General features: G+C 39.6%; 1 protein-coding gene across 2 annotated transcripts in view; it reads left to right on the top strand.

The window, feature by feature from the left end:
* ZNRF2 (zinc and ring finger 2) overlaps positions 1–21,810 on the top strand; it is a 60,235-nt gene that overhangs the window by 32,482 nt on the left and 5,943 nt on the right. The window contains exons 2-5 of one of the 2 annotated variants that reach the window (XM_040591752.1): positions 494–589; positions 19,685–19,790; positions 20,540–20,617; positions 20,727–21,808. In XM_040591752.1, coding sequence (XP_040447686.1) covers positions 494–589; positions 19,685–19,790; positions 20,540–20,597 — 260 coding nt within the window. In that variant the 3' untranslated portion in view covers positions 20,598–20,617; positions 20,727–21,808. Of the gene's footprint in view, positions 1–493; positions 590–19,684; positions 19,791–20,539; positions 20,618–20,726; positions 21,809–21,810 lie in introns of those variants that run through there. The other variant, XM_040591751.1, reaches the window with a different exon arrangement.

Genomic DNA, 21,810 nt, shown 5'->3' on the forward strand with positions numbered 1-21,810 from the left:
TTTCCCTGTGCCCCAGACGGGTAAAAGATGCTGCAGCTTGCGTGCTAAGATGTAAAACTGAGATCCTTTGTTAAAGTTTCAGTGCTATTCCTGGTAAAAATGAAGATGGTAATTCAGGGTTCCTGCCCACGTTCAGATTTTAATAGCTATGTTCTCTACACATTGCTAATTTCTGTTTTAGTAGAGTCATATTATCCTCTTGCTCCTGTCTTAAACTGTTCTTAGAGTTGTTGGGAAAGTTTGTGTTCCAGAGGTGCTGACATGTTTCCAGTTGGCAACTAATGAATTTGCAGAAACAATGGTCCGTTCTGAGGTCTTTTGAAATCAAGGGAATTATATTCATGTAAGAAATGTCAGGTCAAAACTAGAAAGCTGCCAAACAATTTTATTTTCTTTCTTTTAATGTGGGCAGAATAGATTTTTGGCTTGAATATGTAATAGTTTATGCCTTGAATATGTGTACTGACACTTAACATATTTTTATTTTCCTTAGGATTCAAGTGCCCTGTATGTTCAAAATTTGTATCTTCTGACGAAATGGATTTGCATCTTGTGATGTGTTTGACAAAACCAAGGATAACCTACAATGGTAAGAAAGAAGTAAGCTGATAATTATTTATTGATTTTAAACATTAGAGTGATAATGATTCTTTATTTAGAAAGATACTCTGGTAACTAGAATTATGTATGTTTTTCGCTTGTAGTTTATTTTTTCAAATTAATTCCGAAGAACTTCATCTTTTTTATACTGCATGCTAGTATAATTTACACTGTCGACTTGATCTGCAAGTGTAAAATTGCACGTACTTGAGTGCGGTTTTCTCATATTTTGACCACAAGATCAGACATTGGTCAGTGTGTGTTTAGTGCCCACTTGAGATATGTGTAGCTTAAATGTCCTCTCATCTAAGGACATCAAGTAGTGAGGCAGGTCAATCAGGTCCTCTTCAGGGGACATTATTAAAGACTGTTACTTGATGTATTGTGCATGTACACATTATTCAAGAAAACCCTTTCTTGAAGGTGCTGAAGAGCTTTCTTCTTCTGTAGCTGATTGTGTATGTGATACTTCATAAGGACTCGTAGTTATGTATGTTTTTGCTGTTTGAGTGAAACTTGCTATTTTCAAAAGAAATGCCTGTGGCAGCTCTGTTTTTTCCCCTGCTGTTAAGCTCTCCTAGGCAACCTTTGATGCAAGGTAAACGGGACTTTTGCCACTGTTGGGATCAAGCCTTTCTATCACTGTGGCTTAGGCTGACGCTCAGTTCTATGGCAAGCACACAAAAAGGTTTCAGAAAATTAGGAAGTAGAAAATCTTCCTGAAATCTTAGTGCCTACTTTGGCAGAGCCGCCCTACCATCAGGAAATTTTAAGTGCCTCCTGAACTAGCTTATTGCTCACCAGTCATCAGATGTGGAATATGTGATAACAGAATGCAGTCAGGAAGAAATTGTAGAGGAAAGGGAGTTGGACTCATTTTGGAGGTGCACAGCAACAGGTTGAGAGTCAGCGGTCACAAGTTGCATCAGAGAAAAATCTAATTCAATGTAAGGTAGAAATGCTGCATGATGAAGGTGCTGAAACATAGTAGCAGGCACCTGAAGAGGTTGTGCAGCCTATGTTCTTGGGGATAATCAGAAATTGACTGAACAAGGCCCCAAGCAACTTAGTCTGACTTAGTCCTTCTTTGAGTGAAGGGCTGGACCAGAAGACCTCCAGAGGTCCCTTCCAACATAAGTTATTTCTTGCGTAAATAACCTGCAGTGTTATGGGGTCTTTGACCCTCCTGGCACCTTGCTGTTATGGTACCCTACACTGGGGGTGGTGTGGATGGTGTTTGGGGCTTTTTTTGTTAGTTTTTTTTTTTTTTTTTTAATTGGAACAAGACTTGAAAGATGGTTAAGCCCACCTTATTCTTTGTCTGGATAACAATAATGCTGGCCCTTAATTACAAAAATAATTTAGAATCATATACTTAGAGTTGTGAAATCCATTTCAAAGCACAGCACTTGGGAAAAGTATTTTATTTTCCTCCTGGTGTTACCACATATGTATTTGAGCAGATTGGCTTCATCTAACAGAGTGGGCTTTCTTTCTCTTTGTTTTGCCTTTTTTTAATTCAGGACTGAGCATTTTTCCAAGATAAGTTGATAGACATCCGTACTGATGGATGCTCAGCATTAGGGTGAAGCAGGCTAGTTGCCCCAGTTAGAGAGAGATAATGCACTTGGGATCAGTTAGGGTGGAGCAGGAGGAGGCAAGCTGGCAGAGCACAGCCTCTGGCAGTAATCCAGCTGATGGGCTGTCCACAAAGTAAAAGCTGACTGAAATCCTTTACCCCCGTTGCTTCCTACGTGTACATATGAGCACACTCAGCTGACTAACTTTTTTTCAGAGGTGCAGCAATTACATAAGGTGTAACCCCTCGGTATCGTTTGTGATGTTCATTTGTATCACAACAGTGCCATATTAAGACTTTTTTTTTTTTTTATTCTTCCCCTGCACACTTTCTCTCAGCTGGCACACTGCTGGTTGGAGCTCCTTTGGGCCATATTGTTACCTTTGCACCATCTGTTAAGTCAGCAAACTTCCAGATTAAATGAGCAGAAGTAAAACCTGTGAGTAGCACCTGAAGCCACTATCTGGATAATCTGCAACGCGACAAAACCCGTTGTGGACGAGGGAATACAAGTTATTACCAGCAACATGTCATTTCTCAGTTTAGGAGTGTGTCTGCTGTATAGAGAGCCTCAGAAACTCATTCTAGGAAATTGTTATGTAAGTTTGAAAGGAGAAAGCTACTACATTACGTAGGCTGGTTTGAAAGACGCACTTATTTAGAAGTATGGTCTCATTCTCATAAACTTAATAGAATTGTACAATGATCCTTGTAACTCCAGTTGGTTAGCTCCTGGATTCGTGGACTAAATCTTCAATTATAGCCTATAGCTGGTTATTTAAATCACTGCAGCACAAAGAAATTGAGTATATAGCTTCAGAGTTGTACAGTGCTCAGTTGTTACTTTGTGGTATGATTGTGATCCCTTTAACAAACCTAATGAAAGAGAATTAAGTAGCAGATTGGTAACTTAATGCTGCCATGATTGCAGGCCCAGAATTACATATGAATACCTATATGCATGCTTTTTTTTCTTGAATACTTTGCTGTTTGCTGTGAAGAAGAAAAACGTCGGTGATGGATCTGCCTTTTTGTCATAAGCTGTAAGGACGACACCTCAAGTTTTGCTTGAGAGAAGAAAAGATGCTGCTATCAACTTTGGATACCCAAGTCTTCCAAAATGGAAGGAATCTCTTTATGCTTTACTTTCTCGTTGCTGTCTTGGCCTTATGCCATACATACTCAAATAGAGCCAATTAGTCATCATGTGCTTGTGTTGATCACTGTTGGTTCCCACTTCTGTTACCACTAGCAGGAAAAATATCTTTTTCCCTCCCTCCTTTTCTCTCTTAAATTCTGTGTTGCTAGTAGTTGAAGGGACTTTGCAGGTTCTGAGGTGTTTAAAAACCGAACAGTTGGATTGAACTGTGCTTGTGCTTGTGTCTAGTTCCGTTCTAGATGTTTCCTCATGATACTGTAAATGTCTTAGTTATTCTTTCTAAGAAACAGCAGGCAGCTAATTGTATGTATATTGTCATTCTGAGAAGAGAGACCTTCTTTCTTTTTAAATGTGAGTCTGAGGCATACAGTCTTCCCCAGAAAAACGTTTTAAGACTTTTTAGTTGTGCTTTGAAGTTTAAAAACATTAATGAGTCCTCCCAGGCAATCTCTAATTGCTTTCTGAGCTACCTTTGTGCATTGCATTTGGCAGTAGGAAGGGTCAGTGAACTGCAAACTCTGGCAGCTGTCTGATTTACATGTGTTTTCTGAGAGTGGTCACAAACTTGTCCCAGTTCTATGCTGGAAGTTGTGCCGATTTTCATATAAATAAATCAGTACATTTTATTAGCCTTATTCTTTCAAAATCATGTGACTTGCCTGCAACAGAGATCTCATTGCTGACTCAATTTGGCATTTAAAAAGAGCTCTTTCTTTTTTTCTATGGAACTTTGTTCCACATCACATAAACTACTTGGTAGTGCTCACACATGAACCGATATCTAGGCATTTTGATACAAAAGCTGGTTAAATGAATGGAATTGTGCAAAAACATTGTGGCGTTTGGTGTCACTGTCTTAGAGCCATGTTTTTCTTAGCAATTAAAAACTCTCTTCATACTGTTACTTGCTGAGTTGCTGAGAAGCCAGAGTAGGTCCTGGCACTGGTTAGCTACAGGTTGCCAAAAGCCAGTTTTATGAAGAAAGTGGGTTACTTGCTAGTTGACAGATTTTTTTTGAAAACCACTTTTAAAATATTATATAGCCATACCTGTTCCTTTGAGCTTCCCCAAAGTGTTAAATGAGACCCCTTGCACCATCTCGTTGGAGTTGCCATGGCGAGTTATGCAGGCAGCCCACTTAGGGGCTACTCTGCCAAAGATGTTCCTTACAAGGTAGCCCTGTGTTTTGGTCAGGCAGGGGCATTTACGTGAATTCACTCAGTGTTTTGGAAGCCACTTGCCTTTAGCTCCTTGCTGATGATTAGACCTATCTGGTGAAGTTTAGATTTTGAATATAATTATTGTTCATATTTGTTGTTTCAGTGTTGATGCTTTTTTTTTCACTGGAAGATGTTTTATAAAAATTGAGAATCCATAGGAGAGACTTGTGACTTCAGGGGCACGAGTTTTAGATGCTTTGCAACAAATGCAACCAAAGAAACCTTGCAGTAGTTCTGAAGTAATTCTGTTTTTCATTTTAAAATTCCTTTGTTTGTTTCTCAGAACACTTTATAAGACTTCATTATTATTCTTCATTTTTTTTATTATCATTATCATCATTATTATTAAAGGGTCCCTGTAAGAGCAGGGACTAGCAGCCTGGCACCTGGCCAGATGGGGAAGCCAGTGACCCTGGAGAGCTGGGGAGAGCCAGTCAGCTCACTAGACTGGTTGGCTGGCTTGGCAAGCCAGCCTGTCCTCTTTCAAAAGTTTTGATTGAATTAGCACATTCCTGTGGAATATTTTGGGTTTCATCAAGTCAGCAACTTGTGTTGGAACGCTGGTCTACTGGAAACTTTCTAAGCAGGTCTCCTCAAAGCCGCTTGCTCAGGGGTGGTACTGCTCTGACATCAGTGTTGCTTTCACTCAGACTACTCTGCATTTCATTCCAGTGCGGCAGTGGGTCTGATTATTGGCCAATGTATTTGCTGAGGTTCATTTTAAGGGGAAAAGCTTACGCTAGTGTAATTTCAGAGAGGGAGAATGTTGAGACATCCAGTGCATGAGCTGCTAGAGGCTTTTTCCTTACTCAAGGTAACAGCTTTGCAATTATTCTTTTTAAATTACAATAGTGAATTTTTTAGCCCTGTCATACCCAAAAAAGGGCAGAGGACCCATCAAAGATAATACAGATTACATATCTGATTTTGTATTCAGCATTTATCCAGCTCTGTTTTGGATGGAGGATTAGTATGTGGAAAGACTGTTACGGACAGGATATTGAAGAATTAAGGTAGGTGTACAGAAAGGAAAACATGAGTGAAACTCCATGTGCTTTTTTTGTCCAGCAACACACTTTGTCTTCTGGGGTGTTCAAATCTAACACCAGGCACAGCTAGCCAAATGTTCCTCTGTTGTCTAACCGAATTCAAAGTGACTGGCCACAACAGTGCAACTGATTTAGGTTAGCAAGGATGGAAAGCAGGGTTTTGTCATGAGGATTTAAATATAGTTTATTCTAAATCAGTTTGGGTTATTGGGTTTTGTCTTGTGAGGAAACAGAAATGCTGGTACTGCCACATGCTGAGACAGACCTGCATGTGAGTGAGAATCCTGAGCTGGAGATCTCTATGAGCAATAATCTTGCCAGAGGAGATGTCAACATCTAAATGGCAGCTGTTAATATAAGTATTTTGATCAAAAATAGAGACTTGAAGATTGGCATGAGTCACTTAAAGGATTAAATAAAAATATTTTGGAAATATTCTTTGTGAATGGGACTGGCCTCATTTTTTCTAACACAAGTTATAAGCTCTGTTGATTGGTGGCTGCTCCAGCATCTTTGGGACAAGCTACTTGTGCTGGAACTTACTCATTTTATATTGCTCAGTAGAAGGGAAGAAAAATAGTGCACCTTAACCTAACACTTGAACCACCAAAATACATGATTCTGGTAGTTCTACCCATTGCAGTGACTTGATTTCCTTGGTCACGTCTGTGCATAAAAAAAGGGAGACTATTTTACTCAGCAGGGATGATCCTGTCAACTCTGATGCACTCAAAACTTCAGTCTTGAATGAAAAGAATTGCTAACTTAAAGTTCACTTCTCTGCCAGGGTTCCTGAGATCATGCCCTAAAAGACCTTTCAAAAGGGCATCTTGCCAGTCTGTCTGGAAAAGCTTAAGCCTTCCTCCTTGTCCTCATCCTTTAATAGGACTAGACTTTCAGCAAAGCAGTACGAAATAATACTAAAGCAAATCAGTTCTTTCATTCCACTTAATCTGAGTTATAAAATTTTCCATGGGATTTCTCAATTCTTCCATTTTTGGAGTTTAACAAGATTCTTGGCTAAAAGTTTCTGGTTTCTTGCTCTGCCCTAGATGGTGTGCATGCTGTGTAAGTATTTTAACAGGACACATAAACAGACACTCATCCTGTGCTTGCAGTTAAAAACCTGACATTTACTCTTGTTTTGATCTTATGTACTCATGAACATCCTCCAGAGTATGTAGGAGGTTCATTCAGTTTCCTTGATGCTTTAAAATTGTTCAGTAGTTCTTGAGTAACAGTTGTTATTCTGTGAATTGGTATAGTATCAGCTCAGACTTTTCATAGCTTGTCTTGCAAATCATTGTTACAATTTTAGGGTGGGAAATTGTTTGAAGAACACAATTATATTAAAATATATCGATTAGTTTCTACTTCCTCCCTTTGGGAATTGTTGGTAATGTTTGAACAAAGAGGAAACTTCCACTGGTGTTCACCAGTGCAGGCTGTGGATAACTGTGCGTCCAAACCAGGCAGACTGCCAGGACGAACAGTGGCAAACTAGCTCTTCCTCCCTTTTGTTCAGTAAAGCTGGGTTTGCTTCCAACCATCCCAAATCTCCTTCAGCCGGTTTTGTTACCTCACAGAAGAGCAGTGCTGCAAAAGCAGCCTCTTATAGTGCGAAAAGCAGCCTCTTATAGTGCGGGTTTGTTGGGAGGGAGATTGTTCGTTTTAAAGAGTAATGCTGACAAATGTCACTAAGTAAAAATACGCTCAAGTTCAACATGTATCTACCTCCTAAAGAGGGTAGGACCTGCTTCAGTGACCCCGTTTCAGTCTCACTGGATGAATTGGGTCAGTCTGCGATAGCACGGAGTTGCAGCACTTTGAGAGGCTGCAGTCTCTTATCATCCCTCCAAACTGTCAACCCTTTGCTATGGAGTCAAAAAAGCAAGCTATGTATTTCTAATGGTGTGGCTGTGAAGAAAGGTCCTAAAACGGGAACAGAGTGTAACTGAGAGGGAAGTGCTTTGAATGTCTGGAACGGCAGTTCCCAGAAATGCAGACTGCCCCATTTATGTTGGTAAGCGAGAATCTCAGGGGTTTAGTGGTGGTGGTTGAGGTGAATATTACTTGTTTTACATTTCATGTAAGAGAAGGGGAGGCACAGATTTGTAAAGAAGCTATGACACCTCACTGTCATGGTTTGGGTTGGGGATGCTCAATAGATGATTCTGAATTGTGTTGCTGTAACGAAGTAAGGCCGACATGCTTGGATCCTGCTGAGGAGGGCACACTGCAGGGATCACGTCCATTCACGTCTTGAACTTTTCTGGTTTTTTGCAAGTGTGATTTACTCTTTTAATGAACCTTTAGGGAGAAAGATGTTTGCTGGGTGATTCTCTGTGTACTTTCCCTTGAGCCAGGCCTAAATCTGCTGGACTGAACTGCCTGCGTCAGAGCCATCGTAAATCACTCCTGGCCAAAACCGCTGCCATGTCACCTCATACTTAATTCAGTTCTTGAGAGCGGAGCAACAATTTTTTTCTCAACACGTTAGAATCTTCTTTATATAAATGCATACAGTGCTGCAGGAATATTTTATATGCAGCACTGGATAAATACAGTAAAGCTTTTGACAACTATAGAACAAGCCTGCTTGTTTCTGAAAAAAAAATAGAGAAAATAGGATCATTCATGTGGTGAATAGCTCAAGTTGTTTCTTTTCCTTATAAGCTATGCCTAACCTCAGATGCTGTCGTTGCCTGGTTTTGGTGCTGACAGTGCTGCTAAAGTCAAATGACAATTCTTGTCCTAGAAAATGACAGATACACCTGTGAACCAGTGCTGCAAAGAACATCTGCGCGTGACATGAGGAGCGATTCAGATCGGGTTAGAAGGGGACCCAATATATCGTGCTGTATGTCATTGTGTTTCTCTTACATAATGGCAGTGCAGTGCTGCCTGCAGTAGAAAGCTAAGGGACAGTTTTGTTTGCTTGGTACTGTGCTGCGACTGCATCATGTGATGTGGGCAGACAGGAGCTACCTTCCATGTCTTACACTTAATCAGTCTTTAGCTCTGAGAGGTCATTCAGAGGATGTCATAAATCGTGTCTGCAACTGCTGCAGTCTTGTGACTGCTGGGAATTTAGCTTCGGGGGAAATAATGTTCCTGGTTTTGTATGGTAATTCTGTGGTCTTTAAAGCTGATACCTCTAAAACCTTGAGATTTTACTCGTTCGTTAGTGGCAAACTGACTTATTTTTTTGTAGTTGCTCTGTGGAAACAAAATCCATGAAAATATACAGCATTCCCTAATCTCAGAGAATAAGTTTCAGTGGCTGGATTTTGAAATAAAACTACTTGAAATCTTCAGGTTTTTAAAAATAAATGTCAAACTAAATCTTGCTGAGATTGAGTGATCTGTGTGGGAATTTCATGGTATCTCCTTCCCTGAATTCCTCACTGTTTTGCAGGAACTAGAACAGATTATTCACAGATTAAGGGTTTTTTTTTCTAAAGAAATATAAAAGAGTAAGAGGCACTTCTTGCTTAGAAACTGTTTGAAGGGCAGATCAATTGAATGACCTGAAATGTCATTTGCAATTTATTTTTTTCCTTCAGATTAAAAAGTTGCTTTAAAACCTGCTACCCTTTGCTTACTTAAATAGTCTTGTGCTTCTGAGTTGCAGCCTCAGCTCTTCAGTGACAGAAGAAGTCAGCCCTGCTTTTGCAGGGTGTTTCAGTTGTAGAACAAGCCTAACACTGTAGAAACAAGCTGGGTGAAAACACTGTTAATGTGATAGAGTACTCTCACTTTTAAACTGGGGATTATTTTCACTGCTTACACAGGAGAAAAGATTACCAGGTTTTAGTATTTTTAACAAAATTCAGTGATTCTCCAACAAGCTGTAAACTGCCTATTGACAGGAATTAAATTGATTGTATACTGCTTATTGTACCATCCCTGGAGGAACCTCCTTGCTTCCCGAAGTTTGCGTAACTGTCTCACATGGCTACAGATTTCTTCAGCTGCAAAAATAACCCCAAGTTCTAACACACTGAAACAGGAAGAACTTCATTTAGTGCTGAACTGTATTAACTCTTACGAAACCTTGTTAAAGTTTGCTGATAAAAACCTCGGGCAACTTCCATTTTAACCCTGCACTAAGAGCTATCCATAATTTAAAGCCATATCAAATTTTCTTCATTTTGACCACGTTCCTCATCCCCTCCTTTCTTGTGCAAAGTTTCATTAGGTAGACTTCACATATAATATTTAGGTATTGGATAGCCTTCGTGTAGCTAAGCAATAATGTCATTTTCATTGACAATTTTTAGCCCATAAGTAATGTTTGTTTGTTTGGAATGAAGAGATAGGGGGAGGATTTGTTTGATTAACACTTTTATCTTTTTTTTTTTTCTCCCCAGTTCCAAGTAAGTCTGTTTCAGTCTATGGCTTTATTAGCTGAAATTCCTTGTTGTCTTAATGATGTCCAATATTTTTGAAATTTAGATTTCAAAAATGAGAATAAAAATAAAACTTAATATAGCTGTAGAAATATACTGCCAGATTGTGTGCATAAACTTTGAACAGATACTGGAGAACTGTCTTTGGGGACTTTTGGAGGGTTCTTTTTGACACATCTCCCATGTTAATCTTTTTGTATTATTATTTGTGAATTATCATAATTGCTGAATGCTGTTGAAATTATGTGTGTGTCTTTTCTTGAACTTAAATTGCTAGGATCTATACATTGATGCTATATGCTTTAAAATACAAAGCAAGATTTATTGGCACTTTGTTGAGGTTTTTCTCCTTGAAATTAAAGATCCGTATACTTGCAATCTTACTAGGATAGTAAAAACTTGTAGGTACCTGTTAGCACCAGAAGTACTGTATCTCTATGCTTGCTGGAACAAATTATAATACTGGATTACAGGTTAGTGTAGAGCAGAAAAACAGAGATAACTTTGAGAACTCCGACTCAGTATTTGATGTTATCAGAACTTTTTGCATTCAGACATGTTTTGCATTCCATCTGTATCGCCAGGATAATTGCATTTAAAATAGGAATAGCTTGTAAAAAGCAATCTGTCTGCTGTGAATTGAAAAAGCAGACAAGTAAAAATTATGATTTATACCCCTGTTCTGGGTATGCACATTGACACGAGACATTCAGCTCTAACTTGGAGAGGAGTGATCTCGAGCCTGCTGGGAAAAGCACCCTGTAGGCCTAGCACCTGGCACTGGGGCTAATAAGCCAGACTTTAGGCACGCTGAATTTTGGCACCAGTGTTTTCATTGTGTGTTGCTCAGTAATGCATTGTATCTTCCCTAAGAATAGTGTCTTAGTCAGACACACCTGTTTTTCTCCTCTCCTCCTGTTTTGAACTTAGGCTTGTAGTTCCATCTTTCATGCCATCTTCCTTAGTGCACCCTATGCATTCATTTTGCATCAGATCAAACCAAAGTCCTCTACAGGCCTGCAAAGAAATGAGTCAATTATTTGGCCAATGTTAAAAGACTGGAAAAAAGACTTTGCAAAACTAGTTGTGCTCAGGGCACCTGTAGGAAGCCTGGAATAGGAATGTGAAAAAGGACAAAGGGAACAAAACACTGAATCAAATCCTACATCCAACTTCAAAACAAGTCACCATTTTAGTAACCGAAGTTGCCCAGAGTAACAGGGTAGCTAACTGCATCTGAGCTTTTTCTCTTTATTCCCCCTCTGCCTTTGCTCTTCAGGGATGCTATTGCTCTACCCTTTCCTTCCATGAAGGTTTCTAATGCGGCCACTTCACCTATATTTTGTGCATGAGAGTTCCCACAGATTTCAAGGCCAACACATCCCCATCGCACTGTTTATTGCCAATTGTTACTGGAATGAAAATTCTTAACTGAAAATCATTACAAAGCAATTTGTCTGGCTTCTGACCATGGTTTCAGTGATGGTGGATGGTTAAAACCTTGCCATTTGGAAAAAATGTCTTCTGCAACCTTTTTGTTCTTCCTTGTTGGGAATAAAATCAGCTTAGTAGCTTTAAAAAGTTGGCAAAGCAAGAGGGATCTCCTAACCTCGGTGGGGATCCTTTTGTACTGTCACAGCAATGCCCTGCACTTGCAAGATCTTTTCCAATTTAGAACTGTCTTTCAGCTTGATCAAACAACCATCTTCTGTTGTACCTACTCTGCCACGTCCATGCTCTGCTTTACTTTCCCAGTCTTTGTGAACACTTGGTGTTAATGTCCACTCTTGATCTGGAAAAGCTGCTCGTTGTAACAGACTTACAGCATCATAGTTAAGTCTTTCTTTTGACCATAAAGCTATTTGAAGAGAACTGTCTCTGCACAGTATAGGAAAGGAATTCTTCACCCTCCTCCTGACCACAGTGGTGTCTTTTCTTCATTAGTTTATTAACTGATTCCCAAGTGATTTACTCCCAGAAGGAAGCTTCTGTAGATAAATACTCATGGGGTTTTATGCCTGGTTGGTTGTGGTGGAGTTTTGAGGGGTTTGGGTTGGGTTTGGTTTTTTTTGCTTGTTTGTTTTGGGCTTTTTACCATTGGTGAAGTAAACTGCTACACAAAGCAAACTGGACTTCAGGCCTCTCTTGTTTTTCTTGAATGTGCCCCCCTTAGTGACAAGACTTAAATTCTGCCTATTGCTCAGGGAGGAACCGTATGGTTCAGCCTCCTTTGGACTGGACCTCTAGATTGCAGTCCCAAGTTCTCAACAGGCTTAAACTCATTTTCATCTGTCATAGCCATTCCTTAGTACTGGTACAGATTGGCAGGTACGTATAAGTAGCCCTTAAATATTTTGCTTTGTTCTGCTCTCAAAGATAAGAAATAAGAATAAAAATTATTAATTTCTGCATGTGTGGATCCTGCACTGGTGGTATTCTTTCTTTCCTGCTTCTGTAAGTTTCTTTCATTCCAGCTATCTCCAGCTGCCTGTAAGAAACAGTCCTCTAGCTGCAGCAAACTCCTTGTCAGCAATACATGCTGGTTGCCCCTGGCCATTTACTCAACCACTCCTTCTTTTGTAGCATATTTGTGGTGTAAGATCCTCTTTGATGGTAAACTCAGCCTTGAGAAGTGTAAATCATTCTTACCCGATGGAGCCAAGGAGGAGATATTCCCAAAGTGATCATTCCTTACACTGTTTCCTAAGGAGTCTTATTTTGCAATTGTTTCATTTCTTGTGGGTTTGCCTCTTTACATGCTACTTTTGATTTAAGTCCTGACATTCAAGATTAATACCCGATAACCTGAGAGGTCATGCAATATTGATTAAAACCCAAGAAAACAGCCTAAAGGCAGCTTCCTTGTTCCATGCACTGCAATAAACAGCTTTTGTTTCAGACAGTATGTGCTGGGGTGCACCATTCGCGATGGGGTTTCGCAGGGGGACACTAGTTTGGTGCTGTTGCACTCAAGGCTTTTTTACCCAGTCACCTCTGGATGAGACAATATTTAGAAGTATTTTCATCTCTCAGGAATAGTATTTCTGAAGGGGGGGCACGGGAAGCCTTGTGACAAACACAGCATGCCAAGAAAGACTATTCAAGAGTAAGTGTACCCCATGGGTCATTCAAAACACAAATATACATCAGTTCAGTTGGAATGGGGACTTAGTACAGGGTGGGTAAGGCTGGCACAAAGTCTCTACATTGCGTTCTGGAGGACAAGAGTGTTTATTTGTGGTTTGTTTGTGAACAGATGTAGCTCTTTGGCCCTTTCTAGACTAAAACTTGATAGTTTAAGGACATGGTACTTACAAATGTGGTAAGCAGAACTTATCTTTAGAAGTCAGTGCAACAAGAGAAAGTCATTGAACTATCTTGAGGTGATTTAGTGTTCAAGGGTGTCTCAAACTGCAAGCAGACTGATTAAACAGAAGTTGGAAAGACCGTAGCTTAAGCAGAAGTTTTGGAGTCAATCAGATAATTGTCTCTGTATCAAGAACAAATCTTTAATCACTGTGGAAACGCATAGTCACTCTGGCAATGCCTCAAGATAGGAGCGCAAGACTTTTAACGTCCAATTGGGTTGATAAAATTTATCTTGTAGAGGTATCTATGTCACCCAGCGCCTTCTACCAGAAGTATAAATACGGACTGAGAAAATTGGTACACTGATCACAACAGCATAGGAGTGGCTGTGGATGTTGTTGCTCGGAAGCGAGGAGCTTTATTTCGCAGACTCCTTGGCCTTCTTTCAAAGCCTAGCTCTGCTGGGAATCCTGGGACGCAAGCTTGACTTTGTCTATGAGCAAGGTGTCTGAATTGGGCATTGTGTGAAAGCTGTGTTTTATTTAAACCTGGGATTTAAAATTTTTTTGCAGAACTGTAGCTTGTATTGACACCGTGTATCTTAGAAGTTGTGGATAAATTCCATTGTGGCCACTGAAGCAAACATCTTTACAAAAGAACTGTTTCCCTGGGTGCACAAATCCCTCTCCCCTCTATGTTATTTAGGTTACCTAATTAGAATTCATCCAGGTAGCTAGGACTAGACAGGCTTTTATACTCAACCTGCTCCCTAAAATGTATTTCTATTGCTACTATTTCAGTTTCTATCTTTATTCAACAAAAAGTGAGTATTTTTTTCTTTGCTGTTCACCTGATCTTTATCTGTCTGAACAGGAAGCATCTAAGCTGTTTCTCAGAACTGGCTTCTGAAAGCTGAGAATGTCCCACAAAAATCGAAATCCAGTTTTTCAGACATTGGGGTAGCTGAGAAACAATGAAACTTCTGCAGCCACCTCCCTCTAGCTCAGTGTGTGTTGTGATACAAGTATTGCCACTTAGGCCTGATTCTGCCAATATTTTTCTTGTGTGACTTTCACTTTGTTTTGTGTGTTCCTTCCCCTTTACCTTTGTGTCTTAAGAGGAGGGAGCACCGAAGGTTATAGGCAACGTTTGTGCAGGAAGTCTCTGTTCATATATAGGTATCTCAGTGTTGGACCAACACTCAGCAAGACGAGAAGGAAAGGGAAAACTAGGATAATGCTCGGACTTTGAACAGGGAATTCAGGCCAGTAATGGGCTACCATATTGCAAGAGATAAAGATTGAAATGCCAAACGACCCCACTCCCCAGATTCATCAAACTGTCAGTATTGGAGGAAGTGTCACCTGTTGTAGCTGGTTAGTTTGTATAGAGAAGTTATGGTTTTGTTTATTGTGGTGGGGAAGATGTTTTTACACAGCTTAAGTTCCAGGTGTTACCATGCAAGTCATGCAATGGTGTTTGGGGTTATTCTGCCTGTCAGAAGTGCACAAAAAGTTGCAACAAGTGCTTTTTTGAATAGCATATGCCTATTGGTTTTTTCAGCAGTATAAAAGGGAATTTCGATTGAAGTCAGGAGAGCTGAATTCTGAACTTCCACGTGCTCAACTTTCTGGTGTTGTGAATCCTGGAAACCACTTCACCGTGGCTCAAGTATTAACACTAGATGTTAAAAATCTTCCCTTTTGAATCTGATCTAGAGGAGCTGCTTGTATTAGAGCAATAAGAACTATTTCTGGTATTTTTGGAATTTGGAAGAATTATTTCTGGAATTTGTAACAGATATATGGTAACGTGTACTATTTAAAGGAAGTTTCATCAATATTTTTTCTAACCTCTTATAGGTCTTGTTTTACCAATAACAGTGCTGGTAAGATACTGTTCAGAAGTATATTCCAATTAAGTTTCAGTCGTGTTCCTGAAAGGGTGTACTTTTGTGGTGTCCTTCACTATTATGCTAGCTGTGATGGCACCTTCCACAGACACCGAAACTGCTAAGTTTTAGAAAAAATACAAGTATTTTGAAAAATTGTCATACTGGATTAGATCAAAGGTCTTTCTAACTTGGTGTTCTGTTCCCAGTGAATGCCTAGAGAGAAATAAAATACTGCAGCTACAAGGTGATATTTCCCCATATACTATTGCCATCTCTGTGATTTGTGACTTGGTGTTTCCTGAGCCGAGGGCCATATCTGTCTGTTTTTAAAAAGAAAAACCAAAAAGTAGTAGCACAGATTTTAATGACTTAATCCGTAAGACATGTATTGCACATGCTTTTGCTGTCCTCTGTTTAAAGACAAACTATTTTATCACAGGCATTGCCTATGATTTTAACCATGGCTGCAGTTGGTGGCTTTGATAGTTGTTGGATATATTTTTCAAAAGTTCCAGAAAAAGTTTTTAGTTGCTAAAGTATGTGCAAAATTGCCAGGTTGATTGTATTTTAATTCAGTACTGCCTATTGTGCTATAAATGTAGGAGTGGAGTAGAATGTATTTTTTAGTAAAGATAAAAGTAGAGTTTTAAGAGGAAAAATTACTGATGACCAGAAGTTAAAACAGTAGTAGTATTAACCAGGGATAGAGGAGGGGAGGAGGAAGAAGTACTTGAGTAGACACAGGAGGGAAATACTACGCTCTTTTGCCAGATTTCATCTTTGACACCAGCCTTTGGCTAGTGAGTACTTGTTCAAATAGCTGGGAAGGCGGAGGAGTGTTTACCTACTATTTGGTGCAAGGCAGATGGATGTGGGGGTGCGGTGAGTGTTTGTGTATGTACCCATGTGTGGGCGAAATGGAAAAATGTGGCCTCTGCTTATTTCCTCTTCCCAGTTCCATTTAGGTAATATTCACATAAATGTTTTAATCGTAACATTGATGAAATCTCAAACTGTTTTGTTTTTTTTTTTCCCTAAGAGAAAAAGAATACTATGTATCTGCTGAATCACTGCTGCAGGAAGATATGAAAACAAAAAACCAGTTCAGGCTGCAGTGGTTCTGTGCAAAATGATTTACACATTTTTCTGTAACAGATATGTTTAAAAGGTGGTGTTAAATGGCCCTTAAACTGACTTCCATCTGGTATAAGCCAGTGTTGGTACAGGAGAGTGCTGTATGGAACAAGTACAGAACAAATTCTAACCGGATGCAGGTCTGATTTTTTTTCCTTTTACTCCTTTTTCTTTATCTGGGATTGGTGATCCGAATCACCTAAAAAGGGAGTCAGTCCCTAAGTGTCATAGGTCCATGAAGGATTTGGGTTTGCTGTCACCACTCTACGTGTGGTTTCAATTATGAGCATAATTACATGGATTAGGAGTCTGTTAATGTGCAGTGCCAAGTTGCATGTGGGCATTTATAGCAGTTGGGTATTTTGTACTAATTTTTTCAGTATTAATGCTTTTGTCTTGCACATGAACCTGGTAAGATTTGTAAGGTTAACAGAAGAAGTAGGGAATGCTGACTCCGTGTTATTTCAGAGGAAGAAAGGCATCGAGACCTGTTAACAAAGTCTCTTCTGCAGGGGTGACAGAACTCAGAACTATGTCTCTGAGGCCCCAGCCGTTGTCAGCATTCACACCAGCTCCTTCTGACGTGACTAGACAAAGCCCAGTGTGTGCCCAGCGGCTCATCCCAGTGGGAAAGCCTGGGATGAAGCCAGGGAGAGCAGCAAGCTGTTTGCCTAGGACTTGTGCAGTAGGGCCAGTATGGGCAAGAGGGAGGCCAGTGGCCATTGGGGAGAGCACTGGAGGGAAGTAAAGGAGTCTCAGACTCTTACGCCAGGGCTGGTGGGCAATACAAATGTTTGAATTGGCACCTTGCCCTAGTGTTAGCCAAAAGGTGCAGAATCTTGTTAAATTGCTCAGCGGGAGTTCAGACCCAAGCGTCGTTCAGCCTGGGGAGTGCACAATAAGCCAGACTTGTACAATAGAGAATGATGGGAAAGCAGTTCACGGGAATGTTTTCTTCTATAAGTTGTATTTTTATTGGACAGATTTTTAACTTTTGTCATCAAAGCTTGACTAAACGCTTCTCTCTTGAGAGCGCTGAGGGATGGAGGCTGGGGTTTAATTCACTGGAGGTATCTTAGTGCCATTTTGTTTTGGGTACCACCTGCTGATCTGATAAAGTGACTCCTGGAAAAATAACGTGTTAACAAGTATGCTCTGTGCATGTGATACATGTTTGAATTATTAATGGCACCTCTTCCTGCAATCTAGCTGTGGGAAGAGAGTAGGTCTGCTCACTGGACTTTTGGCAAAGTACTTGTGCAAAGAGGCAGTCTAGGAGCGTAGCGTCTGAGTGCCTTAGGCAAAGATTAATATCTCTGTAGCAGGACAATGCTGTCTGGAGAATCTTTGCCTCTTGGTGTCAGATATTAAAGCAACTTTTCATATTAAAAAGCCAAACCAAAACAAAACCCCAGCCACCTCAAGGAAGTATTTATCCTTAGCACCCTCTTCTGGGCAAGTTCTTAGTGTCAGGATTTTGTAACAACAGATAAAAGTTCTTAAAGATCTTTTGTATTGTTATAAATTGCTTTGTCTCTTGGGTACCTTTAATGTTCTCAGAAGTTTGCAGCTTCTAATAGAACAACAAAATAAATTTCTTAATGTCTGCTGATAATACTACCATGTGTAATATACATTTTTTTATTTCTTCACTGTGGTGGATATATATTGTTTATTATTTTGTTTTGAATATTTTCAAAATGCCACACCTGGCATTATACAGTATTTTTAGCGTAACCAATGAATATAGCAGAGACTGAAATAAGCGCTGTTTTAGTAACCCACGCACCTGCAAGACAGCTTGCTGTCATTCTAAGGGAAACAAGGCAGACCTAATTTCATTTCATTTTTTGCTGGCACGATAACTTTTTAGTTGTCTGCTTGTCATTTTCTGTGCATTTGGAATGCTGTAGTGGTGAGTACTGGAGCCACCAGAGAGAATAGCGTAGAGCTGGTGGTTTCTCAGTCATACCTGGGAACTGTACTCTACATAAATAGTCCCTTCAGGCTCCTTTTGGTTAAGAAGGGGAAGCTTTTCCCATGAAACTGTGGAAGTTTGAACATGTGGGCTTCACTTTGCTAAGTGTGCACCTCTGCCAGAAAGTGCCAGCTTGGTTGCTACATGGTTCCTTGTTGGGAATGCTTTGTGCGCTGTACAAGGTCATGTCTGACTGGGACTGCTAACCTGATCCCGGCAAAGGCGAGCTCCTGTTTTGCTTTGTGCTAAGGCCAAATTCTGCATCCCATGTTCTGGCTAAGAGAAGTGTCCAAGAGAGTAGGGTTTTATTAAAAAAAAATGTATTTTCCCAGAAGCTTCTCTATGAAAGCCAGCTCTTGTGCATTCCTAGTAACTTACTTTCTCCTCCTTTTTTGGGGGGACCTGTTAATGCTGCAAAGAATTCAGTATCTCCAGGAATTCAGGGTCTTTAGAGATAGATACAACACTATCATTCCCTGATGGAAAACTCCCACTCCTGTTGCTAGCAGTTGCATAATTTACATTGAGGAAAAAGTGGATGGGATGTGGTAGAACATGTTGACATGGTGCGAGGAGGAGGTTAAAGATGTGAAATATGAGTTCCGGCAAGGCTGGTAAAAGAAAACCAGATGTACAGAGGAGAAATAAGTAGAAGAGTAGAAAAAGTGAATGATAGGCTAAGTGATACACTAGATAAGTGTTTAGAAATTAAGAATATCTTTATCTAGATAACCATCTGCAGTGTCCTGTCTGGAGAAATGTTAGGTTCAAGCTTGAACTTAACCTCCGCGGTAAAAACTGAGCACACGGAAGAAGGTACAGCTAGGAAAAACCCACCCAGCATGAATCCTCAAAGCCCTGAAGGCATTACATACTGTCTGTATGAAGAATCCAACATGTCCAATGCTTACCTAGCTCTTGGGGTCAGCAGCACAGCATGGGTCTGCTGCGGCTGCGTGGTTCGGAGTGCAGGTTTCCCAGGTCAGATCAAAGCAGCCTGTGTGGTGGGGTATGGATCTGCTGGGAGAGTATAAACTCCGAAGGGATACTGGCTGTTGATTATGGCTACACCTCTTCTGCTCATTGGTGTCTTCCTACTTGACTTCATTTTGAGCTACAGCTGTGCTGTTCAGGCGAGAAACTGAATCTTAACCATATTTTAATTTGACCTGCTAAGTGGTCTTCCATCAGGAATCTTCAGTCAGCTGGTGTGGGACTGATCCTCACCTTGACTGGGCTTTCTGCAGGACAAAGAGTATCTTTTGTAGCTGTCCTCGATGTTCCGAATAAACAACATTTTGCTTGTAGCAGTCTGCATTTTAACCATTAAACTTTGTGCTCTTTCTTCAGAGGATGTGCTGAGTAAAGATGCTGGGGAGTGTGCAATATGCCTGGAAGAGCTGCAGCAAGGAGATACTATAGCACGGCTGCCTTGCCTCTGCATATATCATAAAGGGCAAGTATTCCTCCGGATGCATATACAATTCCAGAAGGTTATATTTATTGGGTACTTCCTCTGAGGGGTTGCTTAAAGGAGTGCTAAAATTTAGTTGCTTTTTATATTCAAAAAATGAACAACAAAGAAACAATAGGAGCAACACTAAAGATGTATTTAAAATTACATCTTTCTGCATCTCCACCAATGTTTTTGAAGTCATTTTTCCCTACTGTAGTCTACTCATGCTTGCATGAAAGCCCACAGGAAAAATAAGGCAAAATCACCTGTATAGGGAGGGAGCTTAGATTTGCATGTACTTAAGTTTTGTGAAATGCTGATAGACTTGGAGGGAGAGGAGAGGACACTTTTTAAACCTGTTTCATATTTTTTTTCACTAGTGTCTGTAACTACAGGAAGTAAAATGTCAATGAATGATATAAGCAAGATGTTAGTAGTGAAGTATAAATGTGTTAGTAGTGAAATAACCTGTGTATAAAAGCTGGATAGTAACTTGTAAAATGCTTCCTTAGAAAATGTTAACAGTTCAGAAATTAAATGTTTCAACAGTGTTTAATATCCAAATATTTGTGTGGTTTGGGATTATTAAATTTTCCAGGAATGTGTGTATATACATATACTTCTTTGTATAACATAAAATCCTACTAGTATTTGAAACTATGAGAAACCAATTTATATTTGTGTCTTAGTGCTAAACGTTCCTGAGGTATTAATGTCAATTGTTTTAATTTTTGTCTTGCATCCAACAGCTGCATAGATGAATGGTTTGAAGTAAATAGATCTTGCCCTGAGCATCCATCAGATTAAGACAAGATTCATGTTTTTAGGTAATACTTATTTTTAGACTCATACATTTCAACAATAAATATCTTAATTATCTGAGATAACTCTTTATGCTATTTTTTTTTGATTTGTGGATCTTCTACTGTGTCTCAGCACTGCAATATTAATCAGTAAGTATTGATGTATACTGCAATATATAAAAGGTTTCTGCATCCTTATATGACAAGGTCTGAAATGATGCATTCCAGTTTTAATACTGGAAAATGGCAAGTTAGTGCCAGTAAAGCTTTAGCATTAACTTTTTAAAGAGTATTATTTCCAGAAGTGAAACAAAATTAAAATAATACAATTGTGTAATTTTGGATTGTTCCATGAGTACTGGCATTTATTTCTGACAGAAAGCTTTTGGAATCATATGAAAAAGTTAAAACTAGGTATTTTCAAAACCCCTTTCATGTTAATGCATTCCAGAATGTTTAAAATATATAAATAAATAAAAAATGTAAACATGTTTCTATCCATCCCATCTTACAGAGGTTCACATTTTTCCAGCTTATGTTTTGTGTTAATGATTGCAGATCTGCAATCAGTGACAAAGGTTTAAAGGATAGGTTTATTCTTTTAGTTGACTAGCTCGAAAACTTTATCTTGCATTAAATTACTGCCCCCTAAGCATTGCAAAACTCATTGACAGTCATCATAATTCTTAGCGAAATGGAGATGTCTGAAATTCTGGCTGGTAGCTGGGGGTTTGGTTTTATTGTTCTATTGAAATTAAGAAAAAAAATAATCTGAAGACTTCATTGGCATTTATTTGTTCATTTTTTTCATCTCACTTAACGAATCTGCGTTGCAGGTCACATTGCAGTGCTATCGTTGTCAAAAGGGTAGCGGAGAAGAAGTCTGAGGGAAGGTATCCTGCTACAGGGATAATTGTTTTAACTTCAGGGCAGTGTTAGTCAAAATTAATAAACAAACACGTTTCCTATGTTGCCCCCCCCCCCAATTGTATTGTGGAAGAAGCCTGCATGCTGTTTATGAACACATCTGTCTCTGTACCTGCTCATGGGCGTCTAACCTCATGTTAAATTCTGTCTGCTTTTTTTGACAGCAGAGATGGTGATAACTGGGGGCTTAGGAAAAAGGGGAAGGAAAACACGGTAGTTGTGCCCATGCTATTTGAGTGTGTCATATACTGAAATAGCTGAAGTGATGGTACTTGGTCTTCTGCTTTTTC

The sequence above is a fragment of the Falco naumanni genome, chromosome 4, assembly GCF_017639655.2.
Source record: "Falco naumanni isolate bFalNau1 chromosome 4, bFalNau1.pat, whole genome shotgun sequence".
Lineage (NCBI taxonomy): Eukaryota > Metazoa > Chordata > Aves > Falconiformes > Falconidae > Falco > Falco naumanni.